At 36.4% G+C, this 24,923-nt stretch overlaps 1 protein-coding gene across 1 annotated transcript in view; it reads left to right on the forward strand.

The window, feature by feature from the left end:
• The window catches only part of LOC126832493 (polypeptide N-acetylgalactosaminyltransferase 1), an 84,640-nt gene extending 60,041 nt beyond the window's left edge, over positions 1–24,599 (forward strand). The window contains exons 4-12 of the mRNA XM_056103359.1: positions 1,964–2,065; positions 10,828–10,937; positions 12,117–12,277; positions 14,243–14,360; positions 18,585–18,761; positions 19,604–19,747; positions 20,331–20,420; positions 21,023–21,151; positions 21,880–24,599. Of these exons, the coding sequence (XP_055959334.1) occupies positions 1,964–2,065; positions 10,828–10,937; positions 12,117–12,277; positions 14,243–14,360; positions 18,585–18,761; positions 19,604–19,747; positions 20,331–20,420; positions 21,023–21,151; positions 21,880–22,026 (1,178 nt within the window). The 3' untranslated portion in view covers positions 22,027–24,599. The remainder of the gene's footprint in view (positions 1–1,963; positions 2,066–10,827; positions 10,938–12,116; positions 12,278–14,242; positions 14,361–18,584; positions 18,762–19,603; positions 19,748–20,330; positions 20,421–21,022; positions 21,152–21,879) is intronic.
• Positions 24,600–24,923: the final 324 nt, after the last annotated feature.

Here is a 24,923-nt window from a genome sequence, read left to right on the forward strand (position 1 = left end):
TTTTTACATACACAGATGGACTTCTGTTGTCCCATCCTAAAAACTAGGGCAATTTTCCTTGGCAGCCCCTGACAAAAGGTAACCTGGACATTTGTTATGGAGTCTGTAGTTACACCCCTTGATAGTGGTGCATTATGGATGACCTTGCAAGGAACAGCGGTGCACTCGCAGTTGACCCGGCGTAGCACAGATATAACCACGACCTGGAAGCAGTATAACTCCAAAACTGGAAGTGATTGACCTTCATCACCAGGACTATGTTACTCCCCGATCCGCCTCGGGACAGCCCTACTGTTGCTGCCAACCCTGAACCGACAGACAAACAAACGACAATCACAAATATTATAAGTATAGATTATATTAACGAACTTCGTTGAAGGAAGATCAAAGAAACAAAAAGGAAGTAAAAAAAATCTCACGCACGTGATAATTGTAAAATAAAACGGAGCCAACAAGCGTGTCGTTTCTCCTTCCTGGTTTGTTATTCACATGATGATGTCACAGCGCTTAGGGGTGTCTCATTATTTCGAAAATTTGACCTTGTCAGACCAATTTGTCGCTATTTAACCCAGCGCAACCAATTAATAGTTTCGGTTGGACGAGTAGTCGGGAAGCCTCATACAGACATCTGCTTGAAGACCGAGGTTGAGTGTTTGTGCTCCAGGGGGTCCCTTGCTGTCAATTTCAGAAATATAATTATGCCCAATTTGTCGAGAACGGATCGAAGTATGGCCTCGGGGTCGCTTCCTGACATTGACATGTCAATCAAAAGGTTTTTTTGTAACCAAATTCTTAAAATAATAATTTGACTTCGCTCTGATAATATTGGATTTAGCAAGAAACTGCACATCACTAATTGAGCTCCGGAGCAGGTCAGGGGTTTGTTCCGAACTTCTGAACAAGATTTTTTTGTTTTTTAATTGTTATGACTTAATCTTAAGATCTTCACAAAGACTTGTTTTTTTTGTTTTTTTCGTGCAAGTTTGTTAATTTCGACCTTAATGTAATTTTTTTTCTTTACGCTAATGTTATTAATCTGATAATTTTTAATTTAGTAAAAAAAAATTAGATTTTCTTTGAAGCAGCTGTGTTAATTTAATTCCAATATTTGAAAATTTCATAATTTAGACGTTGGATCTGGGTTTATTATTAAATTGAAACTGACATTGCTGTGCAAGTAATTTACTTTGTAATTTTGTAATTTTATTTTTTGTTAATTGTTTTAGCAGTGTAGTGCAGAATCTAATTTTCACGGTAATAATGATAATAAATTAACATAACGATAAGATGGGTGTTGCTGTTTTCTCAGGGGTTCCACACATACGTTCTACTTTTCTGCACGAACGTGCTGGGTTCATGAGATGCTATTTGTCATGCAGTGCGGGGGGGGGGGGGGGGGGGGGTTAGTGAAATCATTGAGGCAAGTGGCCTAGTTTTGATTCCCTCTCTTCCTCCCTCTGTAATTCATCGAAAGGAAACTATTGATTACTCTGTCCAAAATTTTGAAATAAACAATTGCATTTGAGATCATTTATTTCTAATGTTTCATCATCAGCGCCTTCATCATTGAACTACACAGGAATGTGTGCAGGAAAATGTTCGGGTGGGGGGGGCTGTATAGTCTCTCTCTCTCTCTCTCTCTCTCTCTCTCTCTCTCCCCTCAGTGTGCTTTAAGAGAAGTTTTAACCTGTCCATGGGACCATATTTTTGTTTCATCCCATCAAAATAAACAGACTCTCTTCTGCCACTTATGACAAGAAGAGGAATAAGCCTGCTGGAAAAATCCCAAAGAACTATCTCCGTCAACACTGAGATTGAACCCAGATCTTCCTGGCACTCCCAACTTCAATGTCCCTGGCAATTTTAAATAAATGAATAATTTATTTTTATATATTTACTTAAAGGGGGCCACAGTGGTCATTTTCAATAATTTATTTATTTGTTTGTATTTTTTATTTAACAGAAACAGATACAAGTTATGTTGAAGATTATTTTAACGACAACAACATCTTCCTATTTCTTCACACAACACAACGAGAAGGTCTGGTACGATCAAGACTATTAGGTAGGTTGGTTTTATTGTCCATTTGATTCTGTGTACAACAAAGGGATGGCAGTGAGAAATTACGGCTCTCTCAAACCCTCTGACCTTTACATGACTCCTGTAACAGGGTAAAAAGTGTGATAATTTGTAAAATAAGGTACAGTGTAGAAAAAGCCCTTGAAATCTATAAATCAAAGAAGACAATTAAGGCAAACCCTAGAATCCAAACAAATTTGTTGCACTGCACACTTAAACATCAACATATGTTAGTCCCAAAATAACTAGAGTATTGTGTTGACAAAACGTTAAACCTCATTCTGTTTTTAACAAATGACCCGGACATAATTCGTAACAATTAACTGGACAGTTACAGAATATAAAACGTTTTCTTAAAAGCATTGTAAGTTTTTAAATTCCAGTAGAAAAAAAGGCGATCATCTAGCTATGAATCATAACAGCTCTTTATCTTGGACGGCACGTTTAATATGAACGAGTCTGTTTAAACGAGTAAATTCCGTGTGATAGTCACGTCTGCTTCATTGATAGTAAATATTGGATGATTTAACGAACGTTCAATATTGTCCTATAGATCAGTTAAAATCGTCGTCAATTGATTTCCATTCTAGTACCATTTATAATCATTCTTTTTATCTGTCATTATCGTAAATTTACACAATATTATTTATTCCTTTCTTTATTGACCTGATAAAACATATGTTAATCTGAATTGTCCAAACGGCTTAAAGCAGGAGTCTTCATACATTTGGGGAGCGAGTGGATTAGTGATCTAAAGGGGGGTTTATGTCAACCCTACAACTGAGAGCAATGGACGTTTCGGCAACTAGGAACAACTGACTTTAACTGAATTCAACCCAAGTGTTTCTTATAACTACCAGTAGTTCCAGTCAGTTGAATGAAAGAAATGGAGTTTAACGTCCTACTGTTCTGCTCCGAACTGGGCTAATGAAGATGGGCATACGCTATACAGTGTACAGTGTACTATGAGGGAAATTTTACCCGGACAGCGGCACTACAGCCTACTCTTATATCGAATTCCAACTGTCAAGGAATCTTTTACGTACACGGTACCTCGGTTTTTCGTTCCATCCAAATGACTAGACAGCTGTCGGTGTTGGGCCCTCCATCCTCCATCACTCACAAGGGGGAATCACGCCGAAAAATCTGGATGGACTTTCTTGGACAATACAGGGATTGAACACCCGACCTCCTTGCTAGCGAGCCAGCATCTTACCCATTTAGCCACCGTGCCCCGGTCAGTGGAAGGCAGTTGCCTATGTTTTCAACATGTTGCCGTCAACATGAGCCTACTTACAACTGGTGTCAGTTCGTTTCCATGGAAATAACATCATGAGATGAGAGACATGTGTCATGTGACTTTATGAATAGGCAAATTGGAAGCTCCAAATTCGGTTGCTCTCAATTGCCCTCTTTACTTAGCTGCTTTGATCGTCGTAAGCACGTCTTGCAACTGGTTGAAGGTAGTTGCTCCAAGTTGCAACGTTGACATAAGCCCTGCTTTACATGTGTGCATTAGATTATAGCGTTGTGTCATTGAGCCAAGTGGTGTGGTTTTGATTCCCAGCTTGTACGTGATACGGAGTAAGGTCGCCTGTCGAATATCTGGATCCTCCATCTTTCTGCTTCTATGTGCAAAGTGGGTTGGGTTACCGAATGGTTAATGCAGAAGATCTGTTAGGTTGCATGGTTTGGATTCCCTGTTTGTAGGTGACAATAAGTATAGTCTCCTGTTTAACTTCGTGGGTTTTCTCTGGGACCACTGGTTTCCTCCCACTGCTAAATAGAATTGAACTATATGTTAATCTTGAAATGACCTAGTTTGTGTTGTGTGGACATTAAACCCCATTTTTCCCTCTCTCTCTCTCTACTTTCATTTTATTACATATTCTATTCCCAACAAACACATTTTGATTTGAAAGTCTTATAAGGTACATGTATGTTAAATGTGATATTATTCAAATGTAATTATGTTTATTTTTTTGTGGTAAAGCCTCTTTCAGAGAATGTTTTCATGATAGAATGTAAATATCACGTACTATGGCGCCATGAAATAACCAAGAGAATATAAGACAATTATCTGACAATTAAGAATTCTATCAATATGAAAGTGTCTTGTTAAGTTTATTTTGGTGGGATTACGACCTATGGATTATTTTATGGGGAATTCTTCCTACCTATCACTGAGCAGGGCCCTTGAGAGGAAAAAGCCCATACCCCCCCCCCCCACCCCCGCAACTCCTTTCCAACACTTGTCATATCTAGATGATTCAATTACACTATATATGTTCTGAGGAATCCAAAATATTTTTAAAAGGAATAAAAAATTCATGCATAATTTTAACTGCCCATTTCAATTTTGAACTTTGGTATTCATGGTCCCCATAGATTCTTATGGGCCTTGGGGCGGCACACCGGATGGACCCCTCACTCATGAGGCCTGTCACTGAGATCCACTTAGACTCTTACCTACGATTCTTTGGATTCTTCAACCTGTTAACTGTAGTCTTGGACAAGATTGCCAATGATGAAATTTACGAGAATAATCATGAAATATTTATTCAGATTCAAGACATTATTCCCGTTAAAACAAATCAACATCAAAAACATTTAATGACAAGAAAACACCACCATTTAAATACGGCTTTAGGTGATTCTGTAATGGCGCCATGAATCGCCATTGGCGCCAGGATTCTCAATTGGCACCATCAATGATTATGACTATATAAAATAATACCATGAAGATATTGATACAAGATGTACAGAAATCAGGAACATTTATTGATCTGCATGACAAGTTGTCGTAAATCATATCTGACAATCTATCAATGATTCTATGGCCGTTATCCTTAAGTGATGAATGTAGATATGTTCTATAATGTGATAGATAATATCTATGGTAATTTGCCGATTCCGTGGAATGCTCATCTATTTTAATTTGCCGATTCCCTCGAATGCTTATGTTCAGAATAATTCACTTAAAGGTAGGGGTCTTTAGCTGGTGGGGGGGGGGGGCACTGAGAGGTTGGACAGACGACCCAACTCTTTGTCATGTACAAATGGGGAACTGAAGGACAAGGGAGTTATTTTACCTAAATTACCTAATTAAATAATCATCATTTGAAATGAATTAGCGACAAGCTCAAGAGGAATCAAGAGGAGAGAGCGCCAGCATATGGTTAGATAATTTTATTTTGCTTTTGTGGGTAGGGATCTTCAGCAGTGTGATGAAACCGGTTGACCCAGACAAAACTCCCGATCAGATTGAACACATGACCCTACTCGTTCTCTCCTAAATCCTGGGAATCGAAACCATGCTACACAGACCTTATGCTCTAGAACTCGTGTGTTAAACCGTTTGACCACCCAAAACGTATATGAAGAATGGGGTATTTTATGATCTATCTGTACGGGGGGGGGGGGAATGGTCGAATGGTTAGCGCATGCGTTGAATCATAAGGTCTGTCGTTGAGTCAACTGGTGTGGTTTCGATTCCCCGGTTGTACGTGATAAGGAGTAAGATTGCCTGTCTAACCTTGTGGGTTTTCTCTTGGTCCTCTGGTTTCCACCCACTGCTTAAGACCCGTACGTGCAAGCGAATTATTGAAATAAAATTGAACCATATACGTCAGCCCTCTCTCTATCTCTCTGTCTCTCTCTCCCTGAACAAACAGGTTCTACTAATCATGGACAAGACCATGATTCTTTTGTCAGTAGGATACAAAGTATCACAAAACATAATCGACAAGGGTTGAAATCAAGGCTCTACATGGCGACTAAAACACTCGCCATGGCGACCAAATATATTTTCTGGCTAGTTAAAATTTTCACTTGAGTCGCCAGCTGGCGACTGTAAGTTTTTTTTTTCTCGTTTTAAAATAATTACAAAGTTTTTTTTAAAAAATTGAATTTGTTTACTCAGCGCTTCGTAAAACCGGAACTTACTAGGGGGAATAACTCCAATTTAACGACAATATTTACGACATTCATATATTTTCTTACCATGTCCCAAAAATCGTTCTAACTTCTAACTTACGGCAGTGTATACAAAATGTCCGACTACGCATGTTGTTGACCCATTTTTCTAACCCATAGATTAAAGTTATTCCCTATATATTAATAAAATGAATAAAAACAAAATCTTTTAAGCTCTTTCTTTAAAAAAAAGGAAGATTCCTCTCAGACACAGATTAAAAAAAACAACGCATAATATCTAGTAGTGATTTACGTTACAGACTACAGTTAATAGCATTGTAATTTCTGGCTACTAAAATGTTGGTGCTGGCTAGTAAATTTTTAGCATTTAGTAGCCAGTGAAGACTAAATTTTCCATGCCCATATTGACCCTTGGAAATGAAATGAAATGAAATGGAGTTTAACGTCCTACTGTTCTGCTCCTAACCTGGGCTAATGAAGACGGGCATGCGCCATACAGTGTGCTATGAGGGAAATTTTGCCCGGACAGCGGCACTACGGCCTACTCTTATATCAAATTCCAACTGCCAAGGGATCTTTTACGTGCACGCCAATGTGTACACGGGACCTCGGTTTTTCGTCCCATCCGAACGACTAGACAGCTTTCCTTGTCAGCCTTCCATCCTGCATCACTGACAAGGGAGAACCACGCCGGAAAATCTGGATGAACTTTCTCGGCCAATGCAGGGATCGAACACCCGACCTCCAGGCTAGCGAGCTAGAGTCTTACCCACTTAGCCACGTGATCCCCATATTGACCCTTGGTTGAAATGCTATAGACATGCACATTTTACACTATAATATCATGCATTGAAAATTGTCTAGCAGCAACTCATAGCAGATTCAAAACATAATAGACAAGGGAAGAAATGCCATAGATATGCACATTGAAAATTCTCCAGCAGAATTTCTTGAGAATCCCATGTGTGTCATCATCCTTCATCAGTAACAAAGAAAAAAAACTGACGCAGATGTTATTTTGATTGGACGGAATATGACACTAGTTGATCTGGGTGTCTGTCATTGTCCGTTTCGTTTGGTTCGGTAAACACGAGGACATCAGCTGCATGATTTCAAACTTTCTCATTTTAATGAAGAAAAAATCTGCACTTAGTGATGTTTGATTGTGCAGAAATGTCGGGGTTTCTTGCGAGTAGAAGAATGTCTGATGCTGGTTTATTGATGGTATTGAACTGTGAACGAACGAATAGAGGTCTCTGTTCGGGAGTTATGGCCAGTTATTGACCAGTTTCATGTCATTCGTCTTTATTCTATAGAAATCACAGACACTTCACCGCTCTCGTTATAGCCAATTTCATTCATCGACCACGGCGTCTTTATTGATAAAATTCCATCATGTAGTAGGGCTTTAACGACCAAATGCGTTTTTCAGTTAATGAGTGCTCTCGTTTATCGAGCGATGTTTATACGATAAAATTCTGCTAAATCTCTCGTGACATTTTTGACAGGCAACTGACCGAATGAGAATATTGATCGATGGTGAGCTGTCAGAACACATTTGTCTCCGTCTTGTAAATTGACTCGTTACCCGAACCAGCGACAAATGGCCGGGAGCTTTTCGTTATTGACAGCTCATGTAAGACATGTCACGGCGACATCCCGGGGATTAGGCAAGGCTTACGTTATCAAATAAGATAGTAGACTTAATGCGGGAGATGGCCGGGAATTCGCGGAATTAATACGCCTTGTCTTCTAATAACACCAAAAGCTTTTTCCGTAGATTAGACGTAAAAATCGTATAATTCTTGACACGATGAATTGATACTGAATAAAAAAGAAAAGGAGCTTTAGAAACCATGGTTTGGTAAAAAAAAAAAGGGTTTTATACGACGTGAGATTGATATTCTTGTAGAGAAAAGTAACGAATCAGTTTCAAGCCAATATTTATCTTCTGCACCAGATTACTCTCTACGAAGATTGGTTTTATACACGTAAATATTCTCATGAAAGATAATTCTTTCTTTTTTATTTATCCCACTCCGTCCATAATTGAAATGGAATATTGCACGATGTTGTTGGAATGTTGTCCCCTAATAAAAAATGGTTTTAGCATGATAGTTCTAGGTTTAAATACTTCAACAATAAGATCTGAGATGGTGCCATTACTGTGACAGCCCAGTCCACCCACGCCGACCGACCGCATCTCTATAAGCCAAGGGTTTGGATGGCTGAATGGTTAGCTCATGCTCGTTGTATTATAAGGTCTGTCATTGAGTCAACTGGCGTGGTTTCGATTCCCTGGTTGTTCATGACAAGGAGTAGGGTCGCCTGTCCAACCTCGTGGGTTTCCTCTCACTGCTAAAGACCCCTATGCGCAAGCGAATATTTAAATAAATTGAACTGTATGTTAGTCCTGAAATGACCTAGTTTGTGTCAAGAGGAACTTAAACCCGCCCTCTCTCTCTCTCTCTCTCTCTCTCTCCCTCTCTCTCTCTCTCTCTCTCTGATCAATTAGCCTAATTATAAATGATTAAGGTGTGAACTCAATAAATTCTTGACATTTTTAAATGTTTTACGGTAATATGTTACAAAATATAAAAAAAAAACCTAGAAATGTTCAACCTTATCCATATTAGGATTTATAAAACATCATGAGTAGTATTTGAAATAGGCAGTTTTTGAAGCGGACGTTATCTAAGTGTCAAGCTACCAGTAGATTTATGAGGATATAAGAGCCAAATATGTCTATTGCAGGTCTTTCTTTAGGTCTTAAATGTTATCTAAATTATTAATTAGACATTAATTAACATATCAAAGCCATAATCAACTCTCGATGCAATTGTTAGCTTGCAATATTTAGTGGATTTGAATACATTTTGTGATGGATGATTTGACGTAAAAAAAGATAATCAATAATTGTTTATTATCATACCAACTGTAGTAATGACAATCAAGGCTAAACTCAAATTGAATCGCTAATATCTAGGTTCAGAGTAAATCAATTTGACTGAAATTTTTCGCAAATTCTCTTTTCATTATCAGTTAAAGTGAGAACTGCCAACTCTTTATGTTATCTTACCTATTTCCCCTTTAATAAAGTAATTAATTTGAGATATAATTTGAGTTAATCCTACAGTCAATAAAACTGAGAAAAATAAAATCAGCCGTCTTCTTCAGAAACCAAAATATATTTTTATCAAATTAATGTGGTTGAACATTTATTTATGTTCACTCTTTATTTGTCATGTAATTTAATTTCTGTGCAGGGGGGGGGGGGAGGAGGGGGCCCTCGTGAATCTTAAATACCCCCTAAGATCTAACTCCCTCTCCGCCAATCAGAATAATCAAAATCCACTCCTGATTCCAGGTATAATGAAAAAGAGAGAGAGAGAGCAGTAAAATAAAAAATTTCCAAGAAACCAAAACAAACGTTAAATCATCTAAACGTGGTTGCAGGATTTGTCAGGGTTTTTTTGGGTGAAGAGGTTGTGTTAAATTGGTTCCATCGCAGAAACTTAACGGTTAAATGGTTAACAACCTCTGCGGTTTCTGCCCGCAACTCAAACTGATTGCTGTAATTATGTTTGTTTCATTTTGAACACCGCTGTAAGGGAATGATTTCTAGATTCTCGTATTTCACGCCAACATGGTCAATTTTCACAGATGTGTGAAGTAAATTTTTGTGTAATGTATTTTGAACATGATAGAAATAGTAACAAATCTCGACCATGATTTTATCACGGAGCAAAATCACAAACATCAGTTTAATGGCTTCATTTGTTATCGATTCGATCCGTATAATGATAGAGATATATTTGATTTAGCAACATTTTATATGTTTGATCAAATTATTTGAGGTTCCATTTCGCTCTGCTTCAGGTGTGTTATGTGGTTGAATGTTCATACGGTCTGCCAAATGTTCATATGGTCTGCCAAGTGTTCATATGGTCTGTTAACATTGTTCATCTCCAGTTTACTGGAACGTCTGTGGGTTTTCCAGGCTTCTTATGACTTATGAACCCCCAGTAAATTGGAATTAAATGAGGTTTGACGTCCTACTGTTCTGCTCCGCCTGGGTTAATGAAGACAGAAATTTTGACAGGACAGTAGAACTACGACCCACTCTTATAACGAGCTCCGTCAAGGGTTCTTTTATGTGCACACCAATGTGTACACAGGACCTTGTTTGTTTGTCACAAGGGTGAACCACACCGTAAAATCCTGATGAACTTTCTTGGCTAACACCGAGACTGCCAGGCTAGCGAAGAACATCTTATTCACTGAGCCACCATGGCTCTCCATCTTTACTAAATGGGTTGTTAAATTTAGTCCATTTGTAAGAGATTCAAACCTGACGAGACGAGGGATTATATCTTCCAAGGAGTTATGATAACTTAATTAATCCTTAATAAGTATCTTTGATGTCAGTTTTGTATTATTATTGTTCTTTTTGTTACTCCTTTGATGGTTTCAGACCGGTTATTATTTTTGCTACCTTGTTGTATATAATTTGATTTCTTGCTATTATTCTGTCATTACTTACATGTACTTGAGAACGACAAGAGGAACTTGTTGAAACGTAGTGTGAAATAAACTCAGTAATTGTTTTCCATATAAATTGTGTTTTAATATTGTAATGTCTGGTAAATGCTCACTGAATAAACTAAGTATGTAACTTATACCCCTTTGGACTTCTCAGGCAACTTAGCTGCTGTGGAGAAATGTTTCATTGACTGACAATCCATCGTTAACTGTGTTTAGGAATTGGGCGATATTAATGAACTTATAAACATTTATCTTGTGTTTTTCAGGTGCTGCTCAGGCTGAAGGATCTGTATTAATTTTTCTTGATTCACACTGTGAATGTAATATCAACTGGTTAGAGCCATTACTGCTAGCTATTGCTCATAACAGAAACAAGGTACGTCACTCTTATTCTCTCGTCACAGGTTTAATGTCCTACTGTTCTGCACCGACTGGGCTAATAAAGACGGACATATGCCATACAGGAAGCTAAGGGGGGTGGGGATTTCGGCTGGACAGCAGCGCAACGGCCTACTCTTATATTGAATTCCAACTGTCAAGGGTTCTTTTATGTGCACACGAATGTGTACATGAGACCTTGTTGGTTTTGTTTTTTTGTCCCATCTGAACAACTAGACACTGTTGTTGTCCTGCACCAATGACAATGGGAAACTGCATCTCTTGTCACAGGATTAGACTAGTCGATGGTCACTCTTGTTTGTCACGTCATTTAATGAATTTCCCAACATTCAGCATCCTCTACAGACGATATAAACAAACCAGTGCCACCTATAAGTGTTGGGTAAAATTATTTGATGAGCCTCTTTTTAATCTGAATGAATCTCAACAGATGTTTTTATTTCGTTTTCTTAAAGGGGTATTAGATAAGATTAGATAAAGAACTGGCAGTTCTCGCTATAATAGTTAAAGAAGAGATAATTTCAGTCAAATTGCTCCACTCTGAACCAAGATATTAGCCATTCCATTTTAGGTTAGCCTTGATAATAAACAAAGCCTGGATTATCCATTTTTAGGTTAAATCACCCATCACAAATTTAGCTCTTGCATAATGTATGTTTAATTAAATGTAAAATAATCAATACAAGCTCATACTTAGCGTGGATAATAAGCTGTGAAAATTTAGGTACCGGTATTGTAGAATTGGAATCAGCAATTTCGGTTTTGGTTGTTAGTTAACATATCTGATTTGTCGAAAATGCATCATCTAGGAGAAGTCAGTATCATATTGTTATCGGTATTTGTTCGATAATTGGACATTTATACCGATGTTTTGACATTTATACCAATGTTTTGACTGATAAAGAAATACTGAGGTGACTGAATTTGATGTTTGGTTGTCAGAGTAAATGTCCTCCAGGAAACAAATGTATTGCTAACTCAGCATAATCAGCCATGAAGTTTTATGAAAAGGACACCAAGCATTCGACCGATTTTCGGGTTACACAAAATCCCTATTCCCAATCACCGATTTATAATCTGAATTGTAAGGGTGAATCGTGCTTTTTGTGGTTAAATACTGACCAATCAAAATATAAAAGTTATTTGTATATTTCAGATCGTTAGTCCATATATAGATACAATCAGACCAGACACGTTTCAATATGTGCAGGCTCCTGCTAATTTACAGGGTGGTTTTAACTGGCATCTTGACTTCGTGTGGCAGGCGATACCTTATCATAAATATACACAACGATTATCATCAAATCAACCAATCAGGTAACAGCTTAGTTAACTTACAGCAAATTAGGTAATAGCTTGCAAATGCCCTACGGGATTTCAACCAATCGGATAACAGCTGACTTGTCTTACAGCAAATCAAATGACATGTAATTTAACCGTTTGTAGTCCAACGTTTCTATAATAATCGAGCTGTATGAATATAGTCATAAAGTGTTAATTGTTTCAGTGCCATACAGCGTACTATGGGGGGAATTCTGCCCGGACAATGGCACTTAGGCCTACTCATATATCGAATTCTAACTACCATGAATCTTTTACGTGCACGCCAAATAGATTTAATAGTTAAAATGAAATGGAGTTTCATGTCCTAGGCCTACTATTCTGCACTAAACGGTCTAATGGAGACAGGCAGACGGTATGTAGAAATGTTACCCAGACAGCATTGTTTCCACCTTCTGTAAATCAGTGTCTTTGTTTTTGTGTCCCATCCGAGTGGCTAGACACACTTTTCTTGTATAGGAACCAGGTGTGTACTGGACAGATAGTTAACCTGGGTAATATTAAAATAAAATATGTATTTTATCCTGCTATAATTTCATGAAAGGATTCTAACAATTATAATACGTGTGTTTATGAGTTCAACTGACTAAAACTTGACCGATATCATAATGATGACCGGGGGGGTTGGATGGCCGAATGGTTAGCACGTGCGTGCTGTATCATAAAGTCTGTCATTGAGTCAACTGGCGTGGTTTCGAATCCCCGGTTATATGTGACCGATTCCCCTCATTATATAAAATGTAGGGATTTAGTGAAGTGGAACATTTTATTTTCTAATGTTTTATTGTTTAAATGGGGACACCGTGGGATTAAAGTCATTAACACTTAACCTAATATAATATTAAATATAAAAGAATAAAGTTAGTCAAGTTATTTCTTTAAAAAATACATTCACTGCAAGTGGAAATGAATAATAGCACCATTTAAATCTGGATAAAACATGCAGTGCAACCATTTTATGTAACCAATTGGTTACGCAATGATCATCTGGCGTAACCTAAGAAAATGGTTACGCAGAGCATAAACCCGCAACCATTTTTCTGGTTACGCCAAAATTTGAAATTTCGTGGCCTGCTGTTCAACCTTGTGGGTTTTCTCTGGGTCCTCTGGCCTCCCGCTGCTAAATACCCCTACGTGCATGCAAATTATTGATATAAAATTGAAACATATGTTAGTCCCGAAATGACCTAGTTTGTGTCGAGTGGATGTTAAACCCAATTTTTCTCTCTCCCTCTCTCAGTGTTGCAGGGCTGAGGACCTGTCAAGCAACAGTGTCTAGTCCTTCATATCAGTTAAAAAATACCTGAGATCCCATGTACACATTGGAGTGCATGTCACTGTAACACAGGTATCATTTAATCTTGTGTATCTAGCACTAATTTCTTTCAAAATTGTTTAATATCAAATTTAATATGGAAGATTTAATAAAGAGCTGACAGTTTTCACTATAAAAGATAATGTAATGGGAATGTTCTGAAAATTTCAGTCAAATTACTTCAGTCTAAGCCAAGAAATACTAAGAAAAACCTTGTAGTTTTGATTGTCATTGTTGCCCTTGTGACAGAATAACAAAAAGTCTTGATTATCCATTTTGTCGTTTTATCATCAATGGCTGTTGATCGGTAGATTGGATTCAATTCTAATGCAAACCCAGAGCATCCGATGGCATCAAGAGTTAATTATTGACTTTTCATGTTAATAAATGTCTAATTAATAGTTTATATAACATTTCAGGCCTAAAGAAAGACCTGTAATAATAGGTAGATATAATAGCTCTTGCATAATGTATGTTTAATATGATAACCGGGTTACAGTGTAAGAGATCTGTTGATAGTTGGAATTCTTTCATAGCACGTACAGTGTATGGTGTATACCCGTCTTCATTAACTTAGTTGAAGCACAACAGTAAGACGTTAATTGAATATATTTGTATCTTTCTAGAACTCCTACTATAAGTGGTGGACTATTTGCTGTTGATCGAGATTATTTCTTTCGTCTTGGTTCCTATGACGATAAAATGGACATCTGGGGTGGAGAAAACATCGAACTTTCATTTAGAGTGAGTTTAAATCTTTTTTTTATTTATATAAATTGATCTATTACGTGTGTTACTGCTCATTCTGGTACTTAAAGTTGCTGATCGAGGGGAGGTGGCCATTAACATGTGTGTTAGATTATAAGGTCTGTCATCGAGTCAAGTGATTTGTATGTGACAAGGAGTAGGGTCACCTATCCATCCTCGTGGGTTTTTTTTCAGGTCCTCGAATTTCCTCCAACATCTAATTATATAAAGACTCCTACGCGCAAGCAAATTATTGAAATGAAATTGAACCATATGTTAGTCCTGAAAGAAATAGTTTCTGTCAAGTGGATGTTTAACCCCATTTCTCTCCATCTCTTTAATGTCGCTAAGAGATTTTGAGCTTCTTCAAAACTGTAATATTTTGTAAGTTGAATTTCTAAAACAGAGGCGTGCTAGGACCTTTGAAAGGTGGGGTGGTTCTCCCTTGTCAGTGATGGAGAACGGAGGGCCTGACAAGGACAGCTGTCTAGTCCTTCGGATGAGATAAAAAACGAAGGTCCCGTGTATATATTGGAATGCACAAAAAAGATCCCTTGGCAGTTGGAATTCGATATAAGTGTAGGCGATAGTGCCGCTGCCCGGGCAAAATTTCCCTCATAGCACACTGTATGGCGTATGCCCGTCTTCATTAGCCCAGTATAGGAGCAGAAAAGTAGGACATTAAACCCCATTTCATTTCATTTCATTTTGAAAGGTGGGAGTGGAAGGCAGCAGGACATGTGTTGTTCTGTAGCACATTCTAGAATCGATTTGATGTTTAAAATATGTAATACCCAGGTCGTGGACCCTCTTAGCGGTAACAATTTTTATCCGATTTTGATGAAACTTAAAATATATCTTTATGTCCTGAATATCTTGTTTCCTTTTGTTATGTTATTAAAGCATGTCAGACGGTAACATCCTAGATAGATTATTCTCTGTCCATCTCTTGGAAAGTATTATTGCATAGCAAGAGCTTGGGTTTTTTTCTTTATGATTGAGTTATATTGTTACATATAGCTTACAGAGCTACATGTACATGTTTTTAATGAACTAACCAAATACATGTAGTGATAAGTAAATATTAACTGACATATGATCTGACCAGATTATACTAATATAATTATAGACTATTTTAGACCAAATACATGTAGCGATCAGTCAATATCTACTGACATACGATCTAACCAGTTTATACAAATATCATACGATGTTACACATGTAGAGATAAGTAAACATCTACTCCGATATGATCTAATCAGATTATTCAAATATGATCACATGACGGTAAAGTATACCATCAGATGATACAATCATGTGACGACGTGAACCTTGAACATTATAACAAACAGTTGACACACCTACCAGAATATATCTTATTTTAACTGGATCTTTGTTAATCAACGGATGTTTTCTACAATCGATTTATTATTCTGATTTCCTGGGATTTTAAGATGGCTTCTAAATATACCTGTTCTATTTGTTTAAATAACTTTACTAAACCCAAGCTACTGCCATGTTGTCATACGTTTTGCCAGCAATGTATAGGTGACTACATCAAGGCACAGGCTCATTTAAACAAGTTTAACTGTCCTATCTGTAGACAAGAAACCACAGTACCATCAGGCAGTGCCAGTCAGTTTGTCAACAACTTTTATCTAGAAGATGACGATGATGATAAACAGTATTGTACAAAACACAGGACGAAAGAAATAGAAGTTTATTGTCGAAATTGTTGCAAACCATGCTGTTCCGTTTGTGTTATGGTGGATCATGAAAATCATACGAAAGCTGATTTAGATGAAGTAGACCAGGAGATGAGAGAAATTGTCATAAAACTGAAATCTGAATCAGAAAAGAAGATAAAACAGTTACAGAAACATTCTGACTTTCTAAAGACCAAAATATCTGACATGAACAACTCGTGTAAGACAGCTTGTGATCAAGTTCAGAAACAAATAGACAATATTTGTGAAAAAGTCAGGAAGATTGGAGGAACAATTAAAGGTGACATCAATAAAATTGGTGAAAATGAAAACAGTAAACTAACCAAACTAGTAGAAGATGATGACAAGATGACATCTAAAATGAAAGAATGGTGTGAATATGCTGATCGTATATTACAACATAAATCTATAATTACAGCTGTAGATAAAGATGGATTAAAAGATGTTCAAACCAAAACAGATTACAACATATCAACAAATTTACAGAAACTTGAAGTCAGACGTCCATGTTATTCTATGGTGGAGGTTGATGTAGTCAGTTTAAAACAACTATTAGGTGAAGTACAAACACCAACAACATTTACCAGTAGTTTTAGTTTGAACCAGGTGAAGTCAGATATGGTGTACTATAGTGATGTTGTAATAATACAAGGATTACCATGGTGTGTATATGTTAGACATGATACATCAGAATTATATATTGGCCTGGTATTGAAGGCAGTAGAAGATAACACTATTAAAGCTCTTACAGTTAGTTTTACAGTGAAACTGTTAAATATCAATGATGAGAGTAAATCACTAGTTAGACAAGTTACACGTACATTTAAACCTTGTGATTTTATATATGGTGTATTATGTACAGGCTGGGATAAACTACAAGATATAAACAATGGTTTTATTGATGACAACAAGATATTTACTGTACAAACTACTGTTAATATAACTGATGTAGAACGATAGTGAAGACATATAATAATCAATAACAGTTATAGTTATATAATAAACATTAGCCTACATTCATAAACAATAATAGGATAAACTACAGAATGTCAACAAACAGATTTGTTTTACTATAGATGTTATTGTAAATGTAACTGAAAATGGATCAATTCAGTTGATCTGATAGATACGTTTGTTGTTTGAGATATCTGTATATATGTCTCATGTCTTGTGTGTGGTGTGGTTCATGCTATTACACATAGAACAAATGCCTCCTCTAAATTTTAGTAATTAGTGTGCACACAAATCAGATGGTGTGCAAATGTCATTTTTTGGCAACAATATGTCAGCAAGATATTTATAACTATGTGGAATTTTTATATGATGCAACGGTATATGTTCTGTGCGGCCTTAATATTTTGTGCTTTGTTCAAAACGTGTTTCCACAGCAACAAGGGAATAATGCACAAGACTATAAGTGTCGTGCACAAGGTGAGATAGACAATTTAATACCACTTTTCATCAAGTGAAATTAGTAAAATATGCATTATACAAGAGCTTCATATGCCTATTGCAGTTAATCATTGAAAATCGAGGACAAAATAAGTGATGATAACTTTGATTAACACTTCTTCGACTTGTGATTATAAAGGCTTATAAACTGCAAACTTTCTAAAATACAAACCGAAATCAGAGAAAACTGGATACCAGCCACAATTAATCGATCACCAGAAGCGTGAACTGGTTTCCTGTCTCAATGAAGCTGAGGGCCAACAAGTACGGAAGTTTCAACTATGGTGCTTATACATGTACGTACATTGAGTGACATTGATTTTTACAAGCACACATATTAAGAGTTATGCCCCTTTTTGCTGAAACCTGTATGTACTGCATGTAGTGCTTGTCAGCACAACATATTTTTCTGAAACCTTCAGGAAGCTGTTATAGTGGTAAGATGAGAAATTAATATTTCATTTCGTCAAAGTCAGATTAATAAGGGGAGTTATGCCCCTTGTTTGCTTCTAATGATTGTCAGCAATAATATACAGTCCAGACTTTTCATCAGAGTTTTCTGACACTTTGTATTATGATAAATTGATTCCTAGTTATTGTCCTCTATATCAGATTAATATCTATAGAGTTATGCCCCTTGTTTGCTGAAAGCTGCCCACAAGGCTTGAAATACTTGTCAGCAGGATATGTGGTGTGAAGTGTTCAGACCATTACAGGAAGATTCAGGACGAACTTTATCAATATTTAGGATTCCATTTTTGGCACAATTTTATTCTCAAATTACGAGACCCGACAGAGACATATTTAAACATGCTGATAAATATCAATATGTCATAACTTATTCAGGATTCCATTTTTGCACAATTTTATTCTCAAATTACGAGACCTGGTAGAGCCATATTTGAGAATTCTGAATGTTGATAAATATCAATTCATCATACCCTTGTAAATATTAAATTGAACTGAGTTATTTTTATACTGTTTTGACAAAATGCAAATGGCACATCGGAACTGTACTAATCCTAATTGATTTTACTTTCAGGCTTGGATGTGTGGAGGTCTGTTGGAGATTTTACCCTGTTCGAGAGTAGGTCACGTGTTCCGCAGCGTTCTGCCACACAGCTTCCCTGATGGGGGACGACAGACGGTTGCTAGAAATCTACGACGTGTAGCAGAAGTATGGATGGATGATTACAAAAATATATTTTATTCTTCTCTGGTAAATATCTCACCTTCTATAAACACTCCCTGGTAATAAACTGGTTAATATTTCACCTTCTATAAATACCCCCTGGTAAAACTGATTAATATTTCACTTTCTATAAATACTCACTGGTAATAAAATGGTTAATATTTCACTGTCTATAAATACAACCTGGTAATTAACTGATTAATATTTCACTTTCTATAAATACAACCTGGTAATTAACTGGTAAATATTTCACTTTCTATGAGCTATTTGACTTGTTAGAATATATTTCCCAGAAATGAAGTATTTATCATCCAGTTACAGATTGCTGTAATGAGTGATTTGATTTGGGGCAAAGGGAAGATAACTATTGGCTCTGGCTCGTAAAATAGTTTATTATATAAGTGTTCAAAGACTTATATGCCTTATTGAGCCACCGTGACTCAGTGAATAAGACGTTGGAATGCTAACATGGAGGTTCTGTTTTTGATCAGTAGTGTTGCCCCAAAAAGTTCATCAGGATGATCAGTCGTGGTGCAGGACAGAGGGGGACAACATATTGTCATTAAGATGAAACGAAAAACAGAGGTCGGGTGTGCACATTGGCGTGCATGTCAAAGTATACTAGGCAGTTGGGATTTGATCGTAGAGTAGACTATAGCGTCGCTGTCCGGGCAAAATTTCCCTCATAGCACCCTATATGGCGCATCCCCTTCTTCATTAGCTCAGTCAGAGCGAACAGTAGGACGTTAAACCCTATTTTATTTCATTTTATAACTGGATGACTTGTATATTATATTTGATACAGGTTGTGCCAGGGATGTTTATAGATGGATATCAAAATCGCTTATTGATTGATTTTTGTTTTGCAGAATATAGATGAAGTAGAAGTAGGTGATATACAAGAAAGACAGACTTTACGTACCAGATTAAAATGTAAAAGTTTTAAATGGTATTTACAGAATGTTATACCAGAGTTACCTGTCCCTGACCAATCAGATCTCGCATTCGGAGAGGTAGGTTATGTTCTTGTTGTCATAGTTACTGGAGCCATGTTACATCACGAACAAGAAGGTCCCAGGTTAGATCTCGTACCATTTGAGATTTTCCAGTGGGGTTTCATCTAGTCACTAGAGCTAGATGAGTGTCTGTTCATTTGGATGGGATAAAAGCAAAAACAAGGTCCTAGGGCCTGGCAAGGGACAACTAATAGTCATTTTTTATGGGACGAAAAGCTGAGGACCCGTGTACACATTTGTGTGCACGTTAAAGAACCCTTGACAGTTGGAATTCGATATAAAAGTAGGCTATAGCGCCGCTGTCATAGCAAAATTGACCCCATAGCACGCTGTATAGCATACGCTTGTCTTCAGTAGCCCAGTCGGAGTAGAACATCAAACCCCCATTTCATTTCATTTCACTCTGCATGGCATCTTTATTAACCTAGTTAGTGTTATAAATTAGGATTTAAAAGATGTAGACCATTGCCAGCACAGTAAGGACGATTGATAGCACATTGTAGACCATTGGCAGCCCATAGTACACCATTGACAGCACATTTTAGACTGTTCATTAATACTTATTTCCTGTTTTTTGTAGTTTCGTCATCAGTTGTCTTTACAGTGCCTTACTGTCCAAGCAAATGGAAGAATAATTCTCTCAGCTTGTCAAGGACAGAAAAATACTCAGGTAAATTTGGATTTCGGCAGGTGTAAACATTTTCTTTCTTAATTTATTTTAGTCGACTTTAATGTTTTACCCCAGCCTCAGGTCTGTAATAAGAATGACCCCCCTCCCGCAAAATATTACATTCTCAGAGTTATTCTAAAAGCATGGCATTTAAAAAAATATCCTCCTATTGCTATCAAGCACAATGATAAGGATAAGGGGATACTTGTCGAAACGTGGTGCTTTTAGAATAAAACCAGTGATTTTTTCCCATAAAATATGAGTTATGTGAATGGTTATATCCAGAATCCCATTCATAGGACAGTGTGTAGTTGTTTGGACAGAAAACCAAGATCTGAATTAGATTCCCCTTATAACACACTGCATGGTGTTTATGTCCGTCTTAATTATCCCTCATAGCACACTGTATGGTGTACACCTGTCTCCATTAGCACACTGTATGATGTATACCTGTCTCCATTAGCCCAGTATAGGTGCAGAACAGTAGAATGTTAAACCCCATTTCATTTAGTTTCATTTCACACTATAGGAATCGTAATTTATATTTTCACATTAAACATGTATCTTCCCTGTATAATTCCTGTAATACTTTTGTTATTCAGGTTTTTAGTTTGACTTCTCATGGCAACCTTCACCTATATAACAGTAGTGATGACAACAATAGTTGCATCCGGACAGACGATAAGAAATTATATCTAGGTGCATGTGGTCACCATATATGGAAATTACAGGTATGCAAGAGTTTTATGATTTAGGGGTAACCATGTAGATCACTGATTTCTCATTTGAGACACCTATATAAGTACTCTCCAGTTGAATGCCCGAGATTTTTCAAGTTCTATTTTCAATGGTCAATGATAAGGGTTGCCTAGTTATTTGGAATGAGACGAAAAATGTGCGTGAACAAAAACATTTCATTGATAGTTTCTCCAAAAAAATGCGGGAGCCACAGTGGCCCTGTGAGTAAAACGCTGGCCCACTAGTCGGGGGGTGGGGGGGGGTCTCAAGGGTTTGCTCAAGGCGTTGGCCAAGGATGGAGGACTTGACATTGTCCTGCAGGAAAAAGACCACTTGACTGTTGAAAGGTGATCTAAAAGTAGGCTGGAGCGCCGCTCTCTGGGCAAAATTTCGCTCATACCATACGACATGGTATTGCCCTGTCTTCATTAGACAAATCCGAGCAGAACAGAAGGAAATTAAACACCATTTGTTTTTATTTCAGTATACTTAGATACATATCATCAATAGAGATATAAAAGTCGTATTTAATTTTGTCATTCCCTTATTTTAAATGAAATGAAATGAAATGGAGTTTAACGTCCTACTGTTCGCTTATTTTAAAAGTCAAATAGTACAATTATTTTTGCACGGTCGTAAAAACTGTGTTGAACTTTTAAATGTGAGATAGTTATCTTGTAAATTCAGTTATTTTAGAAGTTATTAAAATTATTTTTTACAGGGTCAGCAAATTCAGCAAACGGGAAGTGAATTATGTCTTGGAAGTGAAGATCATGAAATTCCTTTACTTTTAACATGTGACGCTCGACCTGAATCAACATGGGATGTGACTTATAAATTTCATCATAAAAGAAACATTGGTAGATGATGAAAGAAATATTTATAGATGGTTCAAAGCAATAATGTATTAATGATCTCATATGATACATAGTCAAGTTTTAAAACGATGAACAGTGTGACTACGTGGGTTCCCCCATTTGGCAAAAGTATTTACCACTAACAATTCAATGGGGACCCATAGCATGACATGTTCTAGACATTTGACGCCAAGTATAAGATACATAACACTTGTCCTAATATTCAGCGCAAGTTTTAAGACATTACCCAGTGAAATTGTGATGGCACATTCATCAATCCAAACGTCACGATACATGTTATTGAAGATCGGCTTTCTATTTTTGTTGTGATATTTCAATATAATAAACAAACTGAAGTTGAAGTGCTAACCGATTAGTATGATGTAAAACTATAGTACCAGTATTATTTTTAAGAAACATGGTGATTTGATTTGTTAAGAATTTGTTCTCTGATAATAAGATATAGAGAAATAAATTGTCATGGTTACTATTCAAAGAGTGATCATCATTACCATTATCGTTCTCAGACAGAATTATCTTCGTCATCATCACCATATTACTTCATCATTACATCATCATCATCATCATTTTCATCATCGTTAATCATCATCGTTAATCATCATAATTATGTTTCCAAGACATCATTTTTCCAGGGAATCATTGTTATCTATAGTCCATCGTGAATTTAGAATAGAATGTTCGGTTCGTTTCAAATGAATAAAATATTGTTTCAATTAAAATTAAAATCAATCAGGAATCATTATCAAGGTTTATGGTTTTATTATCAAAATCAGCATCAATCATCGATATTATTTCCCTGCATCATTGTCACAATCCCTTATATCTTTATCATTATCATCTGCGTTTATAATCCATCTTGAAAATCATCATCATGAATGTTTCTATATATCAGCATCACCATTAATTATCATTTCCCTGAGGACATCATTGTCACAATCCCAGACATATCATCACCATCATCATCATCATAACTATTATTGTCATCATTTTTTGCCATGTGTCATTATCATCTATTGTTTTACCGTTTCATTTTGTTATCACCCCCTTACATTAAGCACATTTTTACCCTTTCATTTGTTGGTGAATATTATCTCCCCTTTCCGTCCTAAGATTAATCAATATATTTTACTATTTGTCTTTCCTATCTCTCTTTTCCATCATGGTCTTGATTTTCTTTTACAGTAGTTGTAGGTTGCATTTTCATTCACACTCTCCATTGTAAACATGTAGTCCTTCTAATCTCCTCTAATTATCCATGTTCATTTTCATCCTTTTCAGATTCCATTTTCATTTTTCCCATTCATCCATTTTCATTCCATAATTCCATAACTCTTCATTATTCCACCTTTTTATGTGCCAATTATTCCTGTTCATTTCCCACTTCCACTTTCCTCATTCATTCCACTTATTTTCATTTTTCCCTCCCCAATCCGTTTCTCTCATTGTATCGCTTGTCTCATCAAATCATTCCCTTTCATCTGCCCCATTATTCGTTTCATATTCCCGTTTTCAACCCCCAACAATTCATTACAAACCAACCCCCCTCCCCAACACACACATAAACACCCTTTCATCTTCATCACAACCCCCACCCCCTCCCCAACACACACACACCCTTTCATCTCCCTTTCATTTTCCCCATGTTATCCCTCCGTTACACCATGGTATTTAACATTGAAGCAATAAATTCATGAACAGGGTAATATAATTTACTTTTTATAAGAAAAAGAAAGTTCTTTCATATTTTTATAACTTGATGTGTTTATTGTTTATTTATATAATTATTACTGTCATATCAGCATAATTTATTGTATAATATTGTCTGTTCTATATTATTGTCTTTGTTTTTAACTTGTTGTTGTCGACCATAGGTCATCGTATCCCATTCTTTATCAGTCTTTATTAAAATCACTTCAGATCAGGGTAGGGTCTGGGGCATTCACTATTCAAGCTGTCCTAAGACAGGTGTCAATTAACCACAGAACAACGTTCGGATACAAGAAGACCACAGTGGCTTCACTATAATCATTGCTGGATTATTTATAAAAAATTCTATATTTGTAACAACGTTTCGAAGATTATTCTCTCGTCTTTATCTAGCAAATAATAATATATTATATAATTTGAACAAGCTAAATAATTATTGTGCACTGAATAATGTTTATGAATTAACAATGTGTTAATAAAGCAGCAATTGTTATTACATAAATAGTTTCTATTGTGTTACTGTTCAATTACCAAATGCCACTCAAAACAATACTTCAACTTTCATGTTTAGGAATATTATACCCCTGTTTCATCAGCCCCCACCCTCCCCTCGTCTGCCCCATCTGGATGAGTCCCAAACAATATATAACATAAACATCTAATATATCATATATCCAAAACATCTATAGAAACCAGGAAAGTAATTCTGTTTTATGTATTTTGTAAATATTATTTGTATTAAAATGACTTGGTCAGTTTGTTGTTGTGTATTTTGGATTGTATATGTATATATTACTGGAGTTATTATAATATTATTCATATATGACAATATAATTGTAAACTCATGAATAAAAACATTTACAGAGTATCAATTACTTAACTTTAATTCTATACAGTGTGGACCCACAGTAATACGTTTTGTAAAGAATGTTTTATCCTCTTATCGTTATCAAGTTCAATGTAATAAGTCAATATATACTCTTCAAAAAATGTAGGGGATATTGAAATGAAAATACCTATGCAGGTTGTGATATGATAAATAATCATGCATGGACACTTGACATGCTTTGAGAGTATGTTCACAGATGAAGAACCACTGAGATGCACGTGGACGGGGTTCATTGTCAAATTTGACACTCCAAGGAAGGGTTGACGACAACTGCCGCCTGCTGGTTTATCC

Source organism: Patella vulgata, chromosome 9 (assembly GCF_932274485.2).
Source record: "Patella vulgata chromosome 9, xgPatVulg1.2, whole genome shotgun sequence".
In the NCBI taxonomy this organism is placed as follows: Eukaryota; Metazoa; Mollusca; class Gastropoda; family Patellidae; genus Patella; species Patella vulgata.